This window comes from Mustelus asterias, chromosome 28 (genome assembly GCF_964213995.1).
Source record: "Mustelus asterias chromosome 28, sMusAst1.hap1.1, whole genome shotgun sequence".
NCBI lineage: Eukaryota > Metazoa > Chordata > Chondrichthyes > Carcharhiniformes > Triakidae > Mustelus > Mustelus asterias.
Genome location: NC_135828.1, coordinates 9,918,829 through 9,941,841, shown reverse-complemented (window position 1 = coordinate 9,941,841; position 23,013 = coordinate 9,918,829). Strand labels below are relative to the sequence as shown.

At 47.3% G+C, this 23,013-nt stretch overlaps 1 protein-coding gene across 6 annotated transcripts in view; it reads left to right on the top strand.

Moving 5' to 3' along the window:
* LOC144480213 (calcium/calmodulin-dependent protein kinase type II subunit gamma-like) overlaps positions 1-23,013 on the top strand; it is a 463,856-nt gene that overhangs the window by 280,756 nt on the left and 160,087 nt on the right. For all 6 annotated transcript variants that reach the window (XM_078199435.1, XM_078199441.1, XM_078199439.1 and 3 more), the window contains exon 5: positions 2,645-2,710. In XM_078199435.1, the coding sequence (XP_078055561.1) occupies positions 2,645-2,710 (66 nt within the window). The remainder of the gene's footprint in view (positions 1-2,644; positions 2,711-23,013) is intronic.

Sequence of the window (23,013 nt, the reverse complement as noted above, 5' to 3'; positions counted from 1 at the left end):
TACTTAACCTGCACATCTTTGGACTGTGGGAGGAAACCGGAGCAAACCCACGCAGACACATGGAGAACGTGCAGACTCCATACAGACAGTGACCCAAGCCAGGAATCGAACCCAGATCCCTGGCGCTGTCAGGCAGCAATATTAACCACCATGCCACTGTGCCGCCCCAACTTGAAGGGTTATTGGCCATAGCTTCATTCCTGCCCTTGCCTCAAGCTGATTGTGATAAAACAGACACTAACTGAATCATCTATCGTGCAAAAGAAGTTTATTCAACCCATCTGCAAGTCCCACTCCACCAGCATTTCCTCTGTATACCTGCATTTTCTGGTCAAGATTGAGCCTGCCTCCACCAATCTTTCAGGCCGTGCATTCTAGATCCTAACCACTGGCTGCATTTAAAGAAAAGCTTTTTCCTCGCATCACCTTTGATCCTTGAACCTGTCCCTCCCCCCAATTTCTCAACCCTTCCAACAATGGCAACCATTTCTCTCTATCTATTCTGTCCAGATCCTTTGTGATTTTGAGCGTCTCCATCAAGTCCCCTCTCCAAGGAGAGCAACCTCAGTTTCTCCAATCTATTCACGTAACTGAAGTCCCTCACACCTGGGAACATTCTTGCAGATCTTCTCTGCGCCCTGCCCAAAGCTTTCACATCCTTCGGAAAGTGCAGTGCCCAGAATTGGATACAATACTCCAGTTGGGGCTGAACCGATGTTTCTTAAAGGGTTCATGATAATGTCCTTGTTTTTGAACTCTTCAAGATCCTATAAAATCCAGGATCCCATATGCCTTTATGACCACTTTCTCAACCTGCCTTTCACCTTCAGTGATTTGTGTACATATCTCCACAGGTCTCTTTGATTTGATTTATTATTGTCACATGTATTAACATACAGTGAAAAGTATTGTTTCTTTCATGTTATACAGACAAGGTATACCATACATAGGGAAGGAAAGGGGGAGTGCAGAATGTAGTGGTACAGTCATAGCGAGGGTGTGAAAAAAGATCAACTTAGTGCAAGGTAGACCTATTCAAAAGTCTGACAGCAGCTGGGAAGAAGCTATTCTTGAGTCGGTTGGTACGTGACCTCAGACTTGTGTCTCTTTTTCCTGACGGAAGAAAGTGCGTGGGGTCCTGAATTATGCTGGCTGCTTTCCTGAGGCGGTGGGAAGTGTAGACAGAGTCAATGGATGGGAAGCTGGTTTGCCTGATGGATTGGGCTACATTCACGATCCTTTGTAGTTTCTTGCAGTCTTGGGCAGAGCAGGAGCCATACCAAGCTGTGATACAACCAGAAAGAATGCTTTCTATGGTGCATCTGTAAAAGTTCGTGAGAGTCGTAGTGGACTGTCTGTTCCTGCATCCATTTTAGAATTCTTCCTTTTATCTTATATTGACTGTTTCATTTTTCTTTACGTATCACCAATTTGCAAACTCCTGTGTTAAATTACATCTGTTCATGTCCATCAAGGTTGTCTATGTCCTCTTGAAGTCTTCTCGCCATCCTCCTCCCAGTTCTCCAACACTTCCAAATGTTGTGTCATCCGCAAATTTTGAAATTGTGCCCTGGCGCACTCCAATCTTGGGCCATGAATGTAGATCAAGGAAACTCCAAAAGGTCCTGAATGTAGCCCAATCCATCACGCAAACCAACCTCCCACCCATTGACTCTGTCTACACTCCCCGCTGCAAAGCAGCCAGCATAATTAAGGACCCCACGCACCCGGACATTCTCTCTCCCACCTTCTTCCATCGGGAAAAAGATGCAAAAGTCTGAGGTCACGCACCAACCGACTCAAGAACAGCTTCTTCCCTGCTGCCATCAGACTTTTGAATGGACTTACCTCGCATGAAGTTGATCTTTCTCTCCACCCTATCTATGACAGTAACACTACATTCTGCACTTTCTCCTTTCCTTCTCTATGAACGGTATGCTTTGGCTGTAGAGCGCGCAAGAAACAATACTTTTCACCGTATGCTAATACATGTGACAATAATAAATCAAGTGAAATCAAGTCAAAGCAGTTATGTCGGTGCTGTTCCCTGGGAAACCCCACTGTACACCTTCCCCGTCCACCACTCCTCTTGTTCCCTACCACTCGGCTAACTTTTGTTTCAATGCCCAGTGTTTTCTGTAACAAACTATGAATCTGAGAAGGATTCCTTTGTGTGTGTGTGTGGACGCTAATGAATAATGTGTTTTCATCCTTACCAATACAAAGACTGTGCTAGTTTGTGATTCGCTCGTCGTAATAGAGTGCACATAATGTTCAGTGAAGTGATTTTGTCGAGACGAACTTCAATTCTCTAAATTATTATGGGACATGATTGAGCATTGAAACCCTATTTTACCTTGGCCTTGAGAGCAATCAGTAATATTGCTGCTGAAAATACATCTCGCCTGACACTCGGCTATGAGTGACTGGGGCTGAATAAGCTGAGGAAGTTGGTGATCCTTGCCACGAATGCTTGATTAACGAGACGGCTGAAGCCAGCCAGATAATTGCTTCGGAGAGCTCGAGAAACAATTGAGAGTGTGTGGGAAGGATCTCTTCCAGTGTGCGCAGCCAGGTATAATCACCGGGCTCCTCTGATTACTGCTTTCGACCTTTAACGTCTGCTTTTGATTTTAATTTGTAGGGTCACCGGGGGAGAGCTTTTTGAAGACATTGTTGCCAGGGAATATTACAGTGAAGCAGATGCAAGGTAGGTTGCCAAAACAGGAGGCTGGGCTTGAACAATGTCTTTCCTTTTGTTATTGATGCAAACTAAACAGGAAGCGAAGACAATTTGATGGCATCATCAAACTTTCCAAACCGAGGTAAATGTCTGATCAGCTGGTTCAGTGTGAATTACAAAGGTTGGCTCAAACTGGAGGTTGAAAATTGATGCAACGCTTTGTCCTACATGTTGCCCCTTCATTACATGCTACGCACAAAGTGCTCTTTCTCCAATATTTAAATAGCCCTACTTCAAGGATCGGCCATGGTCATAAAGAATGGCGGAGCAGGCTCGGGAAAAGAAAGGGGCGGCATGGACAAGTTGGGCTGAAGGGCCTGTTTCCATGCTGTGAACCTCTGTGACAAAGGGCTGGATGGTCTACTCCTGCTTCTAGTTACTATGTCAAGGTTGCTCTTTTGGAAAGGTCATGCCTGGAACTTAGAGGTATGGCTATCTATGTTTCTCCACACCGCGTTCACCTGTATTCCTGTCAGTTGTCGCAGGGCAGAATTCAGTGCAAGGTGGCAGAGTGTAAGTATGTTCCACAGCCCTGTCAGTATGGCTGCCACTTCTGGTTGAGTATATTTTTGGAGGTTTGATCGTGTGACATCCTGCTGCTGACTGACCGCCCCCACACTCTTACCATTGGCCGCCTTTGTGGTGCATCGTATTCCAACACCCATCGGAAAGCAAAGAGGCTCTTCCTTTTCTGATTGGTTGATTCTTGGCCATCAGTCAAGCAGTCCTGTTTCCCCAACTCCATTCTTTTTAAAACATAGGTTGTGCAGAGAAATTTGAAAGAAAATCACTCTTGATCATAGAATCCCTCCAGAATAGGAGGCCATTTGGCCCTTTGAATCTTCACAGACTCTCCAAAAGAGCATCTTATCCAGGCCCTATCCCGTAACCCCATACCTTTACCAAGGCTAATCCATCCAACCTACACATCTTGGGACACGAAGGGACAGTTTAGCATGTCCAATCCACCTAACCAGCACATGTTTGGACACTAAGGGGCGGTTTAGCATGGCCAATCCATTTAACCTACACATTTTGGGACACTAAGGGGCAATTTAGCATGGCCAATCCCCCTAACCTGCACAAATTTGGCCACTAAGGGGCAATTTAACATGGCCAATCCACCTAACATCTTTGGATGATAGGTGGAAACTAGAGCACTTGGAGGAAACCCATGCAGACACGGGGAGAGCGTCCCAAGATTTTTCCCTACGTTGTTTGCAACAATTTTAGCTTCTTGACATTCCAGGGCAATCTCAGAAGGTTGGCAACCCGACTCCTGAGCCACACTGATGCACAAAGACCAGGTGGGGAGAACCTCCATCAAGCTCTTCTTGCATGTATTGGCCTGACTGGCAAAAACCAGACATCTAAAGACATCCACACAAGAGAAGCTTTGCCTATTAATAGGGATAAACTAGGGGAGTAAGTGGGGAAAAAAGGGAGTCTTTATTTGCCACAACATATACATTTAAAAAATAAACTGGAAACCTAGAGTTAAAGTGATTATGGCACAGAGATGGCCATTCGCTCCATCAAGTCTATGCCAGCTCTCCGTGGAGCAATCCAGTCAGTCCCGTTCCCCTGCCCTATCCCCGTAGCTCTGCAAGTTTATTTTCTTTGACCTAATTTCCTTTTGAAATAATTAATTGTTTCCGATTCCACCACCTTCGTGGGCCATGAGGTACAAGTCATCACCATTCGTTGCATAAAGTAGTTCTCACATTCCCCCCTTAATCTCTTGCCCTAAACCTTAAATTGTTGAGTTTGCTTGGTCTTGTACCATCAGTAGCTGGGAACTGTTTGTATCTGTCTACCTTTTCCAAGAGGTGAAGATGCCGGCGTTGGACTGGGGTGGGCACAGTAAGAAGTCTCACAACACAATGTTAAAGTCCAACAAGTTTATTTGGAATCACAAACTTTCGAAGTGCTGTTCCTTCGTCAGGTGAGGGACCTGGTGAAGGAGCTCCGAAAGCTCGCAAGTCCAAATAAATCTTTTGGACTTTAGCCTGGTGCTGTGAGACTTCTTACTGCACCTTATCCAAGCGTGTCCAGATCTCACACACCTCTCTCAAATCCCCCCTCAATCTCAGTTGCTCCCTGGAAGAGACACCATTTTGCCAATGAAGATGATAAAAGCAAAATACTGCAGATGCTGGAGGTCTGAAGTAAAGATGGAAAATGCTGGAAAAACTCAGCAGGTCTGGCAGCATCCGTGGAGAGAGAAGCAGAGTTAACAATTCGAGTCCAATAGGAATCCTCTTTGGGACAGTGTCACTGAATAAGAGTTGGACGGGACTCGAAATGTTAACTCTCCACAGATGCTGCCGGACCTGCTGAGTTTATCCGGCATTTCCTATTTCTACGATGCGAGGGTGAGATTGATTGGTCAACTTTGTTAGTCATGGATACACCATCAGCCCCGAAGGATTAATCGGGAACATGGCGCACGTTGCACAGTGATGGGCACTGCTGCCTCACAGCACAAGGGACCAGGTTTAATTCCCGGCTTGGGTGACCGTCTGTGTGGAGTTTGCACATTCTCCCCGTGTCTGCGTGGGTTTCCTCCGGGTGCTCCGGTTTACTCCCACACTCCAAAGATGTGCGGGTTAGGTTGATTGGCCATGCTAAATTGCACCTTAGTGCCAGGGGGATTAGTAGGGTAAATATGTGGGGTTACGGGGATAGGATCTGGGCGGGATTGTTGTCGATGCAGACTCGATGGGCCGAATGTCCTTCTTCTGCACTGTTGGGATTCTATGATTCTATTCTATGAGGTGAAATCTTTGTGCTTACGGTATTGATCTTGGGAGTGTTTTATTCTTTACTTTCCTTTGTCATATTCTTTCAGAATAAAACCATGTATTCTTTCAACCCATACAATGCACCATGTCTAGCTAAGAAGGCTGCCCAGGCGGCAAACAGCCATCTCAGATAAGGACACTCTAGAACTGTCTATCGGAAGCTGTGTAAGAAAGGCCTAGCTAAAGGCCACACTTGCTCCCTCTCAGGAGATAGCCTAACTCCATTTGATAAAACTCCCCCCAATGCAACCAGATGCCTTTCAAACTGCTTCCCTGTCCTAGCTTTGTTTTAAAAGGGATAATTAAATTTATTCTGTCACTCTTAAAATGGACAGAAGGAGAAAGGCTCTTAAATCTGGCCTCTATGGCGCCTCATTAACTTTGTGATGAGTGAAAAGCAGCAATTATAAAATTAATAAATAATTTTAATATTAATTATTGCAGGCAACCACAAGAAGTTGCCAAGTGCAGGCTAGATATTATGGAAAACAATGAAAGCTGAGCGGGTGGCACGGTGGTTAGCACTGCTGCCTCACAGCGCCAGGGACCCGGGTTCGATTCCCGGCTTGGGTCACTGTCTGTGTGGAGTCTGCACGTTCTCCCTGTGTCTGCGTGGGTTTCTTCCGGGTGCTCCGGTTTCCTCTCACAGCCCAAAGATGTGCCGGGGTTAGGTGGATCGGCCATGCTAAATTGCCTCTTAGTGTCAGGGGGACTAGCTAGGGTAAAATGCACGGGGTTATGGGGATAGGGCCTGGGTGGGATTGTGGTCGGTGCAGACTCGATGGGCCGATGCACTGTAGGGATTCTATAATCCTGAGCTTTATATTGATGAGGGGGACCATAAAGTGCTCAGCATAACGTTTGCTGCAAGGACCAGGTTCTGGTTTATTCAGCTGAGGTAAAGGTTGTCCAGTTTTGTTGTGGCTGCGGGCATCATCTTCTTGCGATATGTATCACCAGAGTGTGAGGGGAAAAAGGCCCAATGAATCTGCCCAATTCCTGAAGCGATCAAACCCACCCCTTCTCACCAAATTCCCTTTCAAAAGAAACCCACCTTGAAGCTATAGACTCCATCTTCTTCAGCGACCTTCGCTGCTAACGCACAGCCCTTGTCACTCCTTAGTCGAAAAAATATTTTGATCACAAATAAATGGGATTGGCACCACTGTGGCACAGAATTCACGGGTGTGTGTGTGTTGGGGTTTGTGTGTGTAGGGGTATGTGCATGCACGCACGCGTTCTCTACCATAGGAGACAGCATAGTGATAGCAAAATAATTAAAAGCTTCAATGATCGGATGAGAGAATGACCATGACACAGTGCTTAGGCCAGTTTGCATTACAGACTAAAAGTTATTGTGATATATGTAGATTGGTGCGTGCTGCCCCGGGAAAACAGAACAATACAGCACAGGAACAGGCCCTTCAGCCCACCAAGCCTGCACCCATGCATGGTTTCCATCCCTCTGTTTGCCTCCCATTCATGTGTATGTCTTGAATGTTGCCAACGTGCCTGTTTCTACCACCTCCACTGGCAGTGCACTCCAGGCACCCACCGCCCTCTGTGTGAAACACTTTCCCCACAAGTCTCTCCTCAACCTACCACCTCTCACCTTAAACCTGTGCCCTCTCGTAGTCGACCCTTCCACCCTGGGAAAAAGCCTCAGACTCTCCACCCTATCTGTGCCCTCTCATAGTCGACTTCTATCAGGTCGCCCCTCAGCCTCTGTCTTTCCAGTGAAAACAATCCGAGTTTATCCAACCTCTCCTCATCCGTAAAACCCTCCAGACCAGGCAACATCCTGGCAAACCTTCTTTGCACCCTCTCTAAAGCATCAGTGTCTGGCAGTGTGGCGACCAGAACTGCGTGCAATATTCCAAATGTGGGCTAAATAAAGTTTTATACAGCTGTAACATAACTTGGCCTCTTTTATATTTGTCAACGAAAACCTTCAATAAAGAGCTCCCCTTTGTTAAGTCTTCAAGGCCTACCATGTGGTCCTTCTCACACTCTGCATCACGATAATTACATGTAATAATTGTGGACCCAGGTTGAAAGAGGGCAACGTCTACTTTCGCGATATTCCTCCTTGGACAAGTATTTCCCCGTTCCTTAAAAATCCGCAGCAATTGCAAACCGTGCTGCCAATCACAAGATGGGGCAAAAGTTCCAGGAACAAACTTAGTGACTGGAGCCACTTCCTCAGTCACAGGAAGCTGGAGGGTGAAGATAATAGGCCAATGTTGAATGAGGGACTGTACTCTCTGCATTGGTAACCAATGGTTGTGGATTTAATACAATTAGCAAAAGGGGGAAACGAGGACAAAGATTTCCCACGGCGAGTTGTTAGGATCTGGAACTCATGACCTGGAACGTTTGGGGAAGCTGATCCCATAATGAATTTCTAAAGGCAGTCGGACATGTTTGCAAAGAGGATGAATTTGTTGGGTCAAGGAAAAGCGAGGCTAAATTTGACAGGTCTTTCAAAGAACCCGATGGGCCGAACGGCAGCTTTCGGTGATTTGCTGATTCTAAGATTCTAATCCTTAGGGTCTTTTTAATGATATCATTGGAGTACAATCGTGTCCAAGTGAGCAGGGTGGGTGACGGCCTGTCAGAGCTGCTGTCACTGCCATGTGAGATGTGAAGGTAGTTGATTTTGATTTTTCCTTCTGCCTCAATGCCACAAATTGTTTCCCCACATGCAGAATGTTTTGAAGTAATTGTAGTAACTGTGTCATCCTTTAAACGGAGACCAATTCGATGGGACTAAATTGCTGCCCAGTTTAGTAGCAGAGAACCAAAGTTATATCTGTTATCTATAAAGTCTTAGTGCATGAAGGTGCCAAAAGTACATCGTCTACATTTTGTAGGCTTCTGTCAGGTCGCCCCTCAGCCTCAGACTCCCCAGTGAAAACAATCCGAGTTTATCCAACCTCTCCTCGTATATAAAACCCCCCAGACCAGGCAACATTCAGCTAAACCTCCTTTGCACCCTCTCCAAAGCATCCACGTCCTTCTGGTAGTGTGGCGACCAGAACTGCACGCAATATTCCAAATGCGGCCTAACTAAAGTCTTATACAACTGTAACATAAAGTAGAAAAACAGTCTATTCATGATGTGTTTTTTTCACATCCATGTTTGCGAGACTCCGTTCCCTTCCCCAACCAGGCACTTTGGCTGCCAGTCTGTTCCTCAGCTTAGAGCCTTCAGTAGTGCTCAAGGTGGAGCTGGCCTTAAAGGGCCCCTACTAACAGTGAGCAATGCCAGCGGAGGTCAGCCTGAGGCAACCACAGCTCTTCGGTTGACTTCAGGTTAACTGGTTGGAGTTTGACGCAACGAAGCCCATGTAAGGATGTAGCACGAGTTGCTTTATATTGGGCTGCAATTCCTGTTTGTTATCATGGGAAGAGTATTTTGAGAATTGTTAATTTAGAGCAGCATTAGCCACTTGTCACTGCTTTCTTTATTATATTCTTCATTTTGAAACTCTGATAAATATCACACCCTTGGAAATCTTAACTTTTTTTTCAAGAGATTAAATCACATGGAACTTGGCGCGACCCAGAGCCAAGATGTTATTTGGCCCAAAGTGTAATTGTCAACAAATCTGAGAATGAAAGCAGCACGGAACATAGAACATAGAACAGTACAGCACAGAACAGGCCCTTCGGCCCACGATGTTGTGCCGACCTTCATCTGAAACCAAGATCAAGCTATCCCACTCCCTATCATCCTGGTGTGCTCCATGTGCCTATCCAATAACCGCTTAAATGTTCCTAAAGTGTCTGACTCCACTATCACTGCAGGCAGTCCATTCCACACCCCAACCACTCTCTGCGTGAAGAACCTACCTCTGATATCCTTCCTATATCTCCCACCATGAACCCTATAGTTATGCCCCTTGTAATAGCTCCATCCACCCGAGGAAATAGTCTTTGAACGTTCACTCGATCTATCCCCTTCATCATTTTATAAACCTCTATTAAGTCTCCCCTCAATCTCCTCCGTTCCAGAGAGAACAGCCCCAGCTCCCTCAACCTTTCCTCATAAGACCGACACTCCAAACCAGGCAGCATCCTGGTAAATCTCCTCTGCACTCTCTCCAGCGCTTCCACATCCTTCTTATATTGAGGTGACCAGAACTGCACGCAATATTCCAAATGCGGTCTCACCAAGGTCCTGTACAGTTGCAGCATAACCCCACGGCTCTTAAACTCCAAACCCCTGTTAATAAAAGCTAACACACTATGTGCCTTCTTCACAGCTCTATCCACTTGAGTGGCAACCTTTAGAGATCTGTGGATATAGACCCCAAGATCTCTCTGTTCCTCCACAGTCTTCAGAACCCTACCTTTGACCCTGTAATCCACATTTAAATTTGTCCTACCAAAATGAATCACCTCACATTTATCAGGGTTAAACTCCATTTGCCATTTTTCAGCCCAGCTTTGCATCCTATCTATGTCTCTTTGCAGCCTACAACAGCCCTCCACCTCATCCACTACTCCACCAATCTTGGTGTCATCAGCAAATTTACTGATTCACCCTTCAGCCCCCTCCTCTAAGTCATTAATAAAAATCACAAAGAGCAGAGGACCAAGCACCGATCCCTGCGGCACTCCGCTAGCAACCTGCCTCCAGTCCGAAAATTTTCCATCCACCACCACCCTCTGTCTTCGATCAGATAGCCAGTTACCTATCCAATCGGCCAACTTTCCCTCTATCCCACACCTCCTTACTTTCATCATAAGCCGACCATGGGGGACCTTATCAAACGCCTTACTAAAATCCATGTATATGACATCAACCGCCCTACCTTCATCAACACACCTAGTTACCTCCTCAAAAAATTCTATCAAATTTGTGAGGCACGATTTGCCCTTCACAAATCCGTGCTGACTATCCCGGATTAATCCGCATCTTTCTAAATGGTCGTAAATCCCATCCCTAAGGACCTTTTCCATCAATTTACCAACCACCGAAGTCAGACTAACCGGTCTATAATTACCAGGGTCATTTCTATTCCCTTTCTTAAACAGAGGAACAACATTTGCCACTCTCCAGTCCTCCGGCACCATCCCCGTGGACAGCGAGGACCCAAAGATCAAAGCCAAAGGCTCTGCAATCTCATCCCTCGCCTCCCAAAGAATCCTAGGATACATTTCATCAGGCCCAGGGGACTTATCGACCTTCAGTTTATTCAAAACTGCCAATACATCCTCCCTCCGAACATCTATTTCCTCCAGCCTATTAGCCTGTAACACCTTCTCTTCCTGAAAAACGTGGCCCCTCTCCTTGGTGAACACTGAAGAAAAGTATTCATTCATCACCTCGCCTATCTCTACTGATTCCATACACAAGTTCCCACCACTGTCCTTGACCGGCCCTAACCTCACCCTGGTCATTCTTTTATTCCTCACATAAGAGTAAAAAGCCTTGGGGTTTTCCTTGATCCGACCCGCCAAGGACTTCTCATGTCCCCTCCTAGCTCTCCTCAGCCCCTTTTTCAGCTCATTCCTTGCTAACTTGTAACCCTCAATCGAGCCATCTGAACCTTGTTTCCTCATCCCTACATAAGCTTCCCTCTTCCTTTTCACAAGACATTCCACCTCTTTTGTGAACCACGGTTCCCTCACTCGGCCATTTCCTCCCTGCCTGACAGGGACATACCTATCAAGGACACCCAGTATTTGTTCCTTGAAAAAGTTCCACTTTTCATCAGTGCCTTTCCCTGACAGTTTCTGTTCCCATCTTATGCCCCCTAATTCTTGCCTAATCGCATCATAATTACCTCTCCCCCAATTGTAAGCCTTGCCCTGCCGTCTGGCCCTATCCCTCTCCATTGCAATAACAAAAGACACCGAATTGTGGTCACTATCTCCAAAGTTCTCTCCCACAACCAAATCTAACACTTGGCCCGGTTCATTTCCCAGTACCTGGGTCAATTGGCCCACTCATTGCCTCCTTGAAAGAGTTATTCAATTAGACCCACCCTCGCCCCCCTCCCTTTCCCCAAAAGCTCTCCATTAAGGTTTATTTATTAGTGTCACAAGTTGGCTTACATTAACACTGCAATGAAGTTACTGTGAATATCCCCTAGTCGCCACACTCCTGTTCGGATACACTGAGGGAGAATTTAGCACGGCCAATGTACGTAACCAGCACGTCTTTCGGACTGTGGGAGGAAACCCGGAGCACCCGGAGGAAACCCACACGGGGAAAACGTGCAGACTCCGCACAGACAGTGACCCAAGCCGGGGATTGAGCCCGGGTCCCTGGCGCTGTGAGGCAGCAGCGCTAACCACTGTGCCACCGTGCCGCCCATTTCCAATTCACCGAGGGTGAACGAAGCAGTTTCAATCCTTTCAGTCAGTGCTTTGCACACTGTAACTGAGATCTCTTCCATGACTGCACAAGCCTGCCACTTGGTTTGCGCCATCCAAGAACCGAATTCCCTTGCCTTCAAGGCGATGAGGCTGACCTGGTGATAGTACCATTTTTGGAATGGCGAGTGTTGAATCGGAAACTATTAATTTTGGTGATTCTGGGGCAAGGACAGAATTCCACGGGCACAGTTACTGAGAACTCTCAAACCTACAGTGGCTGGGGGGGTGGGGGGGGGGGAGGAGTAGGCAAGTTATCCCCTGAGATTCATGTCAGCTCTGGTCTAATTCAATAACACAACAGGTTCGAAGGGCTGAATAGCCTCCTCCTATTCCTATGTCAGTAAAGTAGAATCTACAATGCAGAAGGCGGCCATTTGGCTCATCAACTCTGCACTGACCACAATCCCACCCTATCCCCATAACCCTATGGGGTTACCCTAGCTAGTCCTTCTGACATTAAGGGGCAATTTAGCATGGCCAATCCAGCTAACCGGCATATCTTTGGACCGGGGGCGGAAACTGGAGCATTCGGAGAAAACCCACACAGACACGAGGACAATGTGCAAACTCCACACAGACAGTGACCCGAGCCGGGAATCGAACCCGGGTCCCTGGTGCTGTGAGGCAGCAGTGCTAGCCACTGTGCCACCGTGCCGCCCTCAATATTGATCTGCTCTACCATTCAATTAGATCATTGCTGAGTTGGACCTCAACTGTGTTCTCCCACCTTATCCTTAATTCCTCTTGCTCCCCAAAAAACTTGAGCAATCTGTCTTGAATGCTGCAGTTGATCCCCAGCATCTATAATCCATCGGGAAGGCGGGAATTCCAGATTGCGATGACCCGTTGTCGGTGCTTCCATGATTTTGCTCCTGAATGTTCGGAATAAATGATGTGAAATAGATAGTCTACCAGAGTGATTCCATTATCCCATGAGTTAAACCCAAGGAAGTGTTTTGTCTCTGAAACGTGCTGAGATTTGAGGTTCCACAACACTCTCCACTACCTCTAATGCACAAGTCAGGAGTGTGATGGATTACTCTCCACTTGCCTGGATGAGTGGAGCTCCAACAACGCTCAAGAAAATCAGCACCATCCAGGACAAAGCTGCCCCCTTGACCACCTTCCACATTCGCTCCCTTCACCCCCAACGCGCAGTAGCAGCCGTGTGCAGCATCTGCAGGACTGCAGCAACTCAGCAAGGCTCCTTCGACAGCAACTTCCAAATCCACAACCTCTCCCTCCCAGAAGGACAAGTGCAGCAGATGCATAGGAACGCCACCACCTGCAAGTTCCTCTCCCAAGTCGCATGTTATCCTGACTTGGAAATATATGGCCATTCCTTCGCTATTGCTGGGCCAGCATGTTAGAACTCCCACCCTAACAGCATGGTGGATGGACGGACACTAGAAGGGGTGCAGTGGTTTAAGAAGGCGGCTCCGTCTACTCAAAGGAAATTAGGGATGAGCAAATAAAAACCGATTACACTCGATTACTGTTTAGATGCAATGATGGGGCCTTTCTGATAATGCTGTGCTTCTGAACCTTGTTTCAGGAGGACCCTGGCTCAGGAATATCATAGAATTGACTTACTATAATCTTTCATTCAAGTGGAAGATGGGCCGCCTTGCTCTTGTACAATACAGAAGGAGCCTTGTTATAGTCCTTGCTATTGAGGGAGTGCAGCAAAGGTTTACCAGGCTGATTCCTGGGGTGGCAGGCCTGTCATATGAGGAGAGAATAAGTCGGTTAGGATTATATTCACTGGGGTTTAGAAGAGTGAGAGGGGATCTCATAGAAACTTATAAAATTCTAACAGGGTTAGACAGGGTAGATTCAGAAAGAATGTTCCCGATGGTGGGGGGAGTCCAGAACTTAGGGGGTCATAGTTTGAGAATAAGGGGTAAACTTTTTAGAACTGAGGTGAGGAGAAATTTCTTCACCCAGAGGGTGGTGGAATTCATTCTCACAGAAAGTAGTTGAGGCCAAAAAGTTGCGTGATTTCAAGAAGAAATTAGATATAGCTCTTGGGGCTAAAGGGATCAAAGGATATGGGGGGGATGGAGGGGAAATCAGGATATTGAATTTGATGATCAGCCATCATCAAGATGAATGTCGGAGCAGGCTTGAAGTAGGAGTAGGCCATTCGGCCCTTCAAGTTTCTATGAGCCCTGAATCTCAGGCAGCCTTGAAATGGGTTTGTAAATATTGTTCCAGTTTGTCGGGAATGAATTTGTATTTTTGTTTGTCTTTGTCGTGAATCACCATTCGTTCCACTGAGCGAGAAAATCGCCACTCACTGCCCAGAGTCTAGGCTTGGAAGATAGTCAGTGCAGTTGTGCAAAATGACTCCTCCTGTCATCTTGACAGAAACAATGACCTTTTGTAAAGTCGGCACCTCCCTTAAAATAGCGAAGGAAAGAATTTTGTCCAAATGCATTTAGTATTGGTCTATTGATGTCCCAGAGCGGGATTTCGAAGCCAGCGTTGAATCTAAAGTTAAAGTTTATTTATGAGTCACAAGTAAGACTTACATTAACACTGCAATGAAGTTACTGTGAAATTCCCCTAGTCGCCACAGTCCGACGCCTATTTGGGTCAATGCACCTAACCAGCACATCTTTTAGACTGTGGGAGGAAACCGGAGCACCCGGAGGAAACCCACGCAGACACAGGGAGAATGTGCAAACTCCACACAGACAGTGACCCGAGCCGGGAATCGAACCCGGGTCCCTGGCGCTGTGAGGCAGCAGTGCTAACCACTGTCACACACCAAGAAGTGTTACGCTTGAAAGTCTCACATGGAGAGGCAGTGGCGCAGTGGTATTGTCACTGGACTAGTAATCCAGAGACCCAGAACAAGATCTAGAAAACCCAGTTAGAATCCCGCCAAAGGCAGATGGTGAAATTTGAATTCAATCAAAATCTGGAATTAAAAGTCTAATGATGGCCATGGAACCATTGTCGATTGTTGGAAAAACCAATCTGGTTCACTAATGTCCTTTAGGGAAGGAAATCTGCCGTCCTTACCCGGTCTGGCCTACCTGTGACTCCAGAGTCACAGCAATGTGGTTGACTCTCAAATGCCCTCTGAAATGGAGGGCAGTTAGGGACGGGCAATAAATGATGGCCCAGCCAGCGATGCCCACACCCCGTAAAATGAATTGGATAAATGTTGAAGCCCGCCGTCACATTCACAATAATTTAAGCAACAACAACTTGACCGAGGAAGCTAGCAATGAATAAACGTTAGAATGGAGATATAACTTGCTCATGTCAAATCATAAATAATCAAATTTCGAAACTGGGTCCCTCAGTATTAGTAAAGAGAAAACCAGGTTCACGTTTTGAGTGTGACTTCTTTGTAGCTAGGATTTGCCCTGGAATTTATACCCAAAACTAACCCATTTTTACTGGGAATGGAAAGCATTTGCTGTTTACATGGATCATCCATTGGTTACTGCCTAGATAGCAATCCAAATTACAGAGAGCTAAGCATAGAATCTTACAGCACACATTTGGTCACTGTGTGTCCATATTGGTTCTTTGAAAGCAATCCAATCGTGTCCCATTCCAATCCCCTTTACCCTCTCTACCATAAACCTTCTCCCCTTCAAGTGTGTATCTATTGCCCTTTTGAAAGCCAATATTGATTCCGCTTACGCTGCTCTTGTAACAGAGAAAACATCCTTTTGCTCAATCTTTCTGATGCACTCGAATTGCTCAAGAAGATCGAGTATAGTCAAATTGGCTGTTAGAAATGTCAACCAATCCAACATAATACATTTCTGTTCTTCCTTCTGAGATGTGTCTGTTTTCTGCAGTTTGCTTCACTGGCATCAGTTGCGTTGATCCATTACTCTTGTGCGTTTTTTATTCTTTCATTTATTGCCCCATCTCTAATTACCCTTGAGAAGGTGGTGATGAGTAACCTTCTTAGAAATCATAGAAATCATAGAATCATAGAAATCATAGAAACCCTACAGTACAGAAAGAGGCCATTCGGCCCATCGAGTCTGCACCGACCACAATCCCACCCAGGCCCTACCCCCTTTTCCCTACATATTTAACCCGCTAATCCCGCTAATCTACGCATCCCAGGACACTAAGGGGCAATTTTAGCATGGCCAATCAACCTAACCCGCACATCTTTGGACTGTGGGAGGAAACCGGAGCACCCGGAGGAAACCCACGCAGACACGAGGAGAATGTGCAAACTCCACACAGACAGTGACCCAAGCCGGGAATCGAACCCAGGTCCCTGGAGCTGTGAAGCAGCAGTGCTAACCACTGTGCTACCGTGCCGCCCGGTGAAGCACTGAAGTCCATATGGTGTAGGTAGATGCACCCACAGTGCTGTTAGGGAGGGAGTTCCAGTATTTTGACCCAGAGACTGTAAAGGAACGGCTGCAGTCCATATGGTGTAGGTACACCCACTGTGCTGTTAGGGAGGGAGTCCCTGTATTTCCGACTCCTATTCCAAACCAATTTACTGCAATTGTATAGTGTGTTGGTGATGCCACACCTGGAGTATTGTGTGCAGTTTTGGTGTCCTTATCTGAGGAAGGATGTCCTTGCTATAGAGGGAGTACAGCAAAGGTTTACCAGGCTGATTCCTGGGATGGCAGATCTGTCACATGTGGAGAGGCTAAGACAATTAGGATTATATTCACTAGAATAGAGAAGAGTGGGAAGGGATCGCACAGAAACTTATAAAATTCTAACAGAGTTGGGCAGAGTAGATTCAGAAAGAATGTTCCCAATGGTGGGGGAGTCCAGAACTAGGCGTCATAGTTTGAGGATAAGGGGTAAACCTTTTGGGACTGAGGTGAGGAGAAATTTCTTCACCCAGAGGGTGTTGAATGTGTGGGATTCACTAGCACAGAATGTAGTTGAAGCCAAAACATTGTGTGATTTCAAGAAGACATTAGAAATAGCTCTTGGAGCTAAAGGGATATCGGGGGAAGGGGGGGAAATCAGGATATCAAATTTCATGATCAGCCATCATTGTAATGAATGGCGGAGCAGGCTTGAAGGGCCAAATGGCCTCCTCCTGCTTCTAGTTTCATACATTCTCCCCATGCAGACACAGGGAGAATGTGCAAACTCCACACAGACAGTCACCCGAGGCCAAATTGAACCCTGGTCCCTGGCACTGTGAGGCAGCAGTGCCGCCATGCTGCCCAACTCGTAACTGCCCACAGAAATGGCCGAGCGAACCACTTAGTTCAAGGGCATTTAGTGGTGGGCAACAAATGCTGGCCTTGCCAGCGAAACCCACATCCCACGAAAAAAAGGTTTAAATTAAAATCTAGAAATGTTCTCCCCGTGTCTGTGTGGGTTTCCTCCCACAGACCAAAGATGTGCAGGTTAGGTGGATTGGCCTTGCTAAATTGCCATTTAGTGTCAGGGCGCTAGCAGGTAAATATGTGGGGTTACGGGGAGAGGGCCTAGGTGGGATTGTTGTCGGTGCAGTCTCGATGGGCTGAATGGCCTCCTTATGCACTGTAGGGGTTGGAGTTTAAGAGCCGTGGGGTTATGCTGCAACTGTACAGGACCTTGGTGAGACCACATTTGGAGTATTGTGTGCAGTTCTGGTCACCTCACTATAGGAAGGATGTGGAAGCGCTGGAAAGAGTGCAGAGGAGATTTACCAGGATGCTGCCTGGTTTGGAGGGTAGGTCTTATGAGGAAAGGTTGCGGGGGCTAGGGCTGTTCTCTCTGGAGCGGAGGAGACTGAGGGGAGACTTAATAGAGGTTTATAAAATGATGAAGGGGATAGATAGAGTGAACGTTCAAAGACTATTTCCTCGGGTGGATGGAGCTATTACAAGGGGGCATAACTATAGGGTTCGTGGTGGGAGATACAGGAAGGATATCAGAGGTAGGTTCTTTACGCAGAGAGTGATTGGGGTGTGGAATGGACTGCCTGCAGTGATAGTGGAGTCAGACACTTTAGGAACATTTAAGCGGTTATTGGATAGGCACATGGAGCACACCAGGATGATAGGGAGTGGGATAGCTTGATCTTGGTTTCAGATAAAGCTCGGCGCAACATCGTGGGCCGAAGGGCCTGTTCTGTGCTGTACTGTTCTATGTTCTATGTTCTAATTCCATGAAAATTTAGATTTCGGCGTATAAAAACAGCTCGGCAAAAGGTCTGCACATTTATCAGGATCTAACTGACATAAAAGGGCTCAATCGCTTGTACCATCTGAGGTTGTGACAAAAAATGGAGGTCAACCCATTTTTTTTCCCCCACCCGACAGATATTGTTTGAAAGTTGACCTTTGGAGTTTGTACAAGAAAGCAGCAAGATTCTTCAAATGGGGAGATAATCAAACCAAACATTTCATCCATTTCTGAGATGCTGGAAGCATCTGTGTTTTAGATTTCCAGCAAGCACAGGATTTTGCTAGGTGGTTTTTTTTATTTAAAAAAAAAGAAATGTTTTTGCCTCCTTAATTCATGGCCGTTAAACATTAACGGGAGACTTTATTGATGCGTTTTCTTGAAGTCTACAAACTGCGCCGTTGGCTGAAGAATGGCAAGAGAACGAGTACTAAAAAAAAAACCCCTCATAATAATTCGAGCAGAACAAAAAGGGATTTAATCAGTAGCCATAGAAACCAAACTCAATCTCGGCGCTCTGTTTATACATGTGGCTTAGAGGAATTGGGGGTGGTACACAGCTGGGAGTGCAAGGGGTTTTTGCTTTATAAGAAAAGAAAATATAATTGTTCCGTTAGAAAGGAAAGGCGACTAGAATTTCCCAGCGCAAAGAAATACAATTTTTAATTTTATAGATGCGTTGCAATCTGATGCACAAAGGGAAGAAATAAATCAGAAAAAACCGCATCAGATGCACAAACATAAAGCTCCACTTTATAAACTGCGATATCAACTATAATGCTACATGACAAATACCCCTAATGTTTCTAATCCTAGTGCCAGCTCAGTATAGAACCTTCAAGCCAGAGCTTATATATAGATTTACCTCAATCTTCCTAACCTTAGTTGAATCACTGAGAGATACGGCATAGAATCATAGAAACCCTACAGTGCAGAAAGAGGCCACTCGGCCCATCGGGCCTGCACCGACCACAATTCCACCCAGGCCCTATCCCCATACCCCTACATATTTACCCACTAATCCCTTTAACCGACACATCCCGGGACACTAAGGGGCAATTTTATCATGGCCAATCAACCTACCCCGCACATCTTTGGACTGTGGGAGGAAACCGGAGCACCCGGAGGAAACCCACTCAGACACGAGGAAGAATGTGCAAACTCCGCACAGACAGCGACCCAAGTCGGGAATCGAACCCCGGTCCCTGGAGCTGTGAAGCAGCAGTGCTAACCACTGTGCTACCTTGCCGCCCATAGAAGAAGACCATTCGGCCTATTGTGCCTGTGCAACCAGTCGAAATTAGATTCAGTTAATAATTTGGGTGGGAGGTTTAGGGGGGAATTTGAGGAAAAACGTTTTTACCCAGAGGGTGGCGAGGGTCTGGAATGCGCTGCCTGGGAGGGTGGTGGAGGCGGGATGCCTCACATCCTTTAAAAAGTACCTGGATGAGTACTTGGCCCATCATAACATTCAAGGCTATGGGCCAAATGCTGGCAAGTGGGATTAAGGTGGGCAGGTCAGGGCCTTTCATGCATCGGTACAGACTCGATGGGCTGAAGGGCCTCTTCTGCATTGTAGTAATCTGTGATTCTGTGAAATCTGTAATATAAAAGCCAGTCTCAGTAATGAAGTTTATTTATTAGTGTCACAAGTAGGCTTACATTAACATTGCAGTGAAGTTACTGTGAAAATCCCCTAGTCGCCACACTCTGGCGCCTGTTTGGGTACTTGGAGGGAGAATTTAGCACGGCCAGTGCACCTAACCAGCATGTCTTTCGGATTGTCGGAGGAAACCGGAGCACCCGGAGGAAACCCACGCAGACACGGAGAAAAGGTGCAAACTCCCCACAGAAAGTGACCCAAGGCAGGAATTGAACCTGGGACTCTGGAGCTGTGAGGCAGCAGTGCTAACCACTGTGCCACCGTGCCGCCCATGGTGACCATGAAACTATCTGCCATTGTCGTAAAAACCCATCTGGTTCACTAATGTCCTTTTAGGGAAGGAAATCTGCCATCCTTACCCTGTCTGACCTACGTGTGACTCCCGCGCCACAGCAATGAATCAACGAATCCCTACAGTGCAGAAGGAGGCCGTTCGGCCCATCGAGCTTGCGCTGACAACAATCCCACCCAGGCTCTATCCCTGTAATCCCAAGTATTTACCCCCCTAATATTCCGAACCTACACATCTTGGGACACTAAGGGGCAATTTAGCATGGCCAATCCACCTAACCTACACATCTTTGGAGTGTGGTAGGAAACCGGAGCACCCGGAGGAAACCACGCAAACACGAGGAGAATGTGCAAACTCCAGAGACAGTGCCCCGAGGCCGGAATTAAACCCGGGTCCCTGGCGCTGTGAGGCAGCAGTGCCGCCATGCTGCCCAATGTGGTTGACTCTTAACTGCCCTCTGAAATGGCCTAATGAACCACTCGAGGGCATTGAGGGATGGGCAGCAAATACTGGCCTTGCCAGCGACCCCCTCATCCCATGAAACCAAAGTTTAAATTAAAATCTGGGCAGCACGGTGGCCCAGTGGTTAGCACAGCTGCCTCACAGCGCCAGGGACCCAGGTTCAATTCTGACCTCGGGTGACTGTCTAGATGGAGACTGCACATTCTCCCCGTGTCTGCGTGGGTTTCCTCCGGGTGCTCTGGTTTCCGCCCACACTCCAAAGATGTGCTGGTTAGGTTGATTGGCCGTGCTAAATTACCCCTTGGTGTCAGGGGGATTAGCAGGGCAAATACATGGGGCTACGGGGTTAGGGCCTGGGTGGGATTGTTGTTGATACAGGCTCGATGGGCTGAATGGTCTCCTTCGATGATTCTATGAAAATTCAGATTTATGCTAATTGACAAAAGGAGAGAGAGGGGGATGTGAGTATTTTTACGAGTGAGTTGTTGTGACCTGGAATGTGCTGCCTGAAGGGTAATGGAATGAGATTCAGTAGAAATGTCCAAAGGGGAATTGGATAAATACTCCAAGGAGAGAGAAAATTCAGGGCAATGTTGCAGCGAGCGGTGTGTCACTAATTGGAAAGTTCTCTCAGAGGTGCAGCATGAGCTCGATGGGCCAAATGGTCGCCTTCTGTGCTGTGTGATCCTCCGATAGTCATGGCCCTAGAGATGACAGACCTGCCAAACAAGATGTGTGGAAGAAAGCCCATTCCTCAGACAAACCTGGCTTCTCTCGACTGGATTTTTTTGCTGTCTGTGCTGCGTGGCTCTTCATCATCTCTGAAAAATAAAACGGAAATTATCTTCACACGTTTATTTGTAGCCATGGCAATTGAGGTGTGTGTGTGCATGGGTGTGTGTGTGTATGGGTGTGTGTGTGGGGAAGGGTGCGTGTGTGTATGGGGAAGGGTGTGTGTGTGGTGGGGAAGGATGTGTGTGTGGTGGGGAAGGGTGTGTGTGTGTGTGTGTGGGGAAGGGTGTGTGTATGGGGAAGGGTGTGTGTGTGTGTGTGGGGAAGGGTGTGTGTGTGGTGGGGAAGGGTGTGTGTGTGTGTATGGGGAAGGGTGTGTGTGTGTGGGGAAGGGTGTGTGTGTATGGGGAAGGGTGTGTGTGTGTGGGGAAGGGTGTGTGTGTGTGGGGAAGGGTGTGTGTGTGGGGAAGGGTGTGTGTGTGTGGGGAAGGGTGTGTGTGTGTGGGGAAGGGTGTGTGTGTGTGGGGAAGGGTGTGTGTGTGTAGGGAAGGGTGTGTGTGTGTGTAGGGAAGGGTGTGTGTGTGAGGGGGGAAGGGTGTGTGTGTGTGGGGAAGGGTGTGTGTGTGTGTGGGGAAAGGTGTGTGTGTGTGTGGGGAAGGGTGTGTGTGTGGTGTATGGGGAAGGGTGTGTGTGTGTGTGGGGAAGGGTGTGTGTGTGAGGGGGGAAGGGTGTGTGTGTGGTGTATGGGGAAGGGTGTGTGTGTGTGTGGGGAAGGGTGTGTGTGGGGAAGGGTGTGTGTGTGAGGGGGGAAGGGTGTGTGTGTGGTGTATGGGGAAGGGTGTGTGTGTGAGGGGGGAAGGGTGTCGGTGAGGGGGGAAGGGTGTGTGTGTGTGGGGGGAAGGGTGTGTGGGTGCGAGTGTGTGGGGAAGGGTGCGCGTGTGTGCGGGGAAGGGGGTGTGTGTGTGTGTGTGTGTGTAAGGGTGCGTGTGCGTATAAAGGTACAATAGTTTCTCACAGTGCAATAATTGATTTAACTTTCAATAGCATCAAACTGGGTGGCACAGTGGTTAGCACTGCTGCCTCACGGCACCAGGGACCCGGGTTCAATTCCAACTTTGGGTCACTGTCTGTCTCTGCGGAGTTTGCACATTCTCGCCGTGTCTCCTCGTGTTTCCTCCGGGTGCTCCGGTTTCCTCCCACACTCCAAAGATGTGTGGGGTAGGTTGATAGGCCATGCTAAATTGTCCCTCAGTGTCAGGGGGCTTAGCAGGGTAAATGAGGGTTACGGGAATAGGGCCTGGGTGGGATTGTGGTCGGTACAGACTCGATGGGCCGAATGGCCTCCTTCTGCACTGTCGGGATTCTAAGATTCTTCTACGAGACTAGGAACCCCGTCGTTACCCACAGTGCCCCGAGAGTAAGGAGGCTGAAGCGAATCAGTTGAGTATTGACTCCAGTCTCCATTCACACCACCTGGAGATGGTGTGGACAAGTGAGGATTGGCTATGTTCTCTCTTGTACACCCAGCACCGTGTTTATACAGAACGTAGTCTTCTTTATTTTCCCCTGTGCTAGGAGAATTTGGAAATAGTTTGAGGTTTGTTCCTATTTCAATATTGTGTCTATACAAAGCGACATAGAAGGAAAATCACTGGAAGATGTTTGTCCCTTTTAAGAAATGTCAGCCAATCCCACCGAACACATTTCTGTCCTTCCTTCTGAGGTGTGCCTGTGGCCTGCAGTTTACTTCACAGGCATCAGTTTCCCAGATCCATTGCTCTTGTGGTTTTTTTAT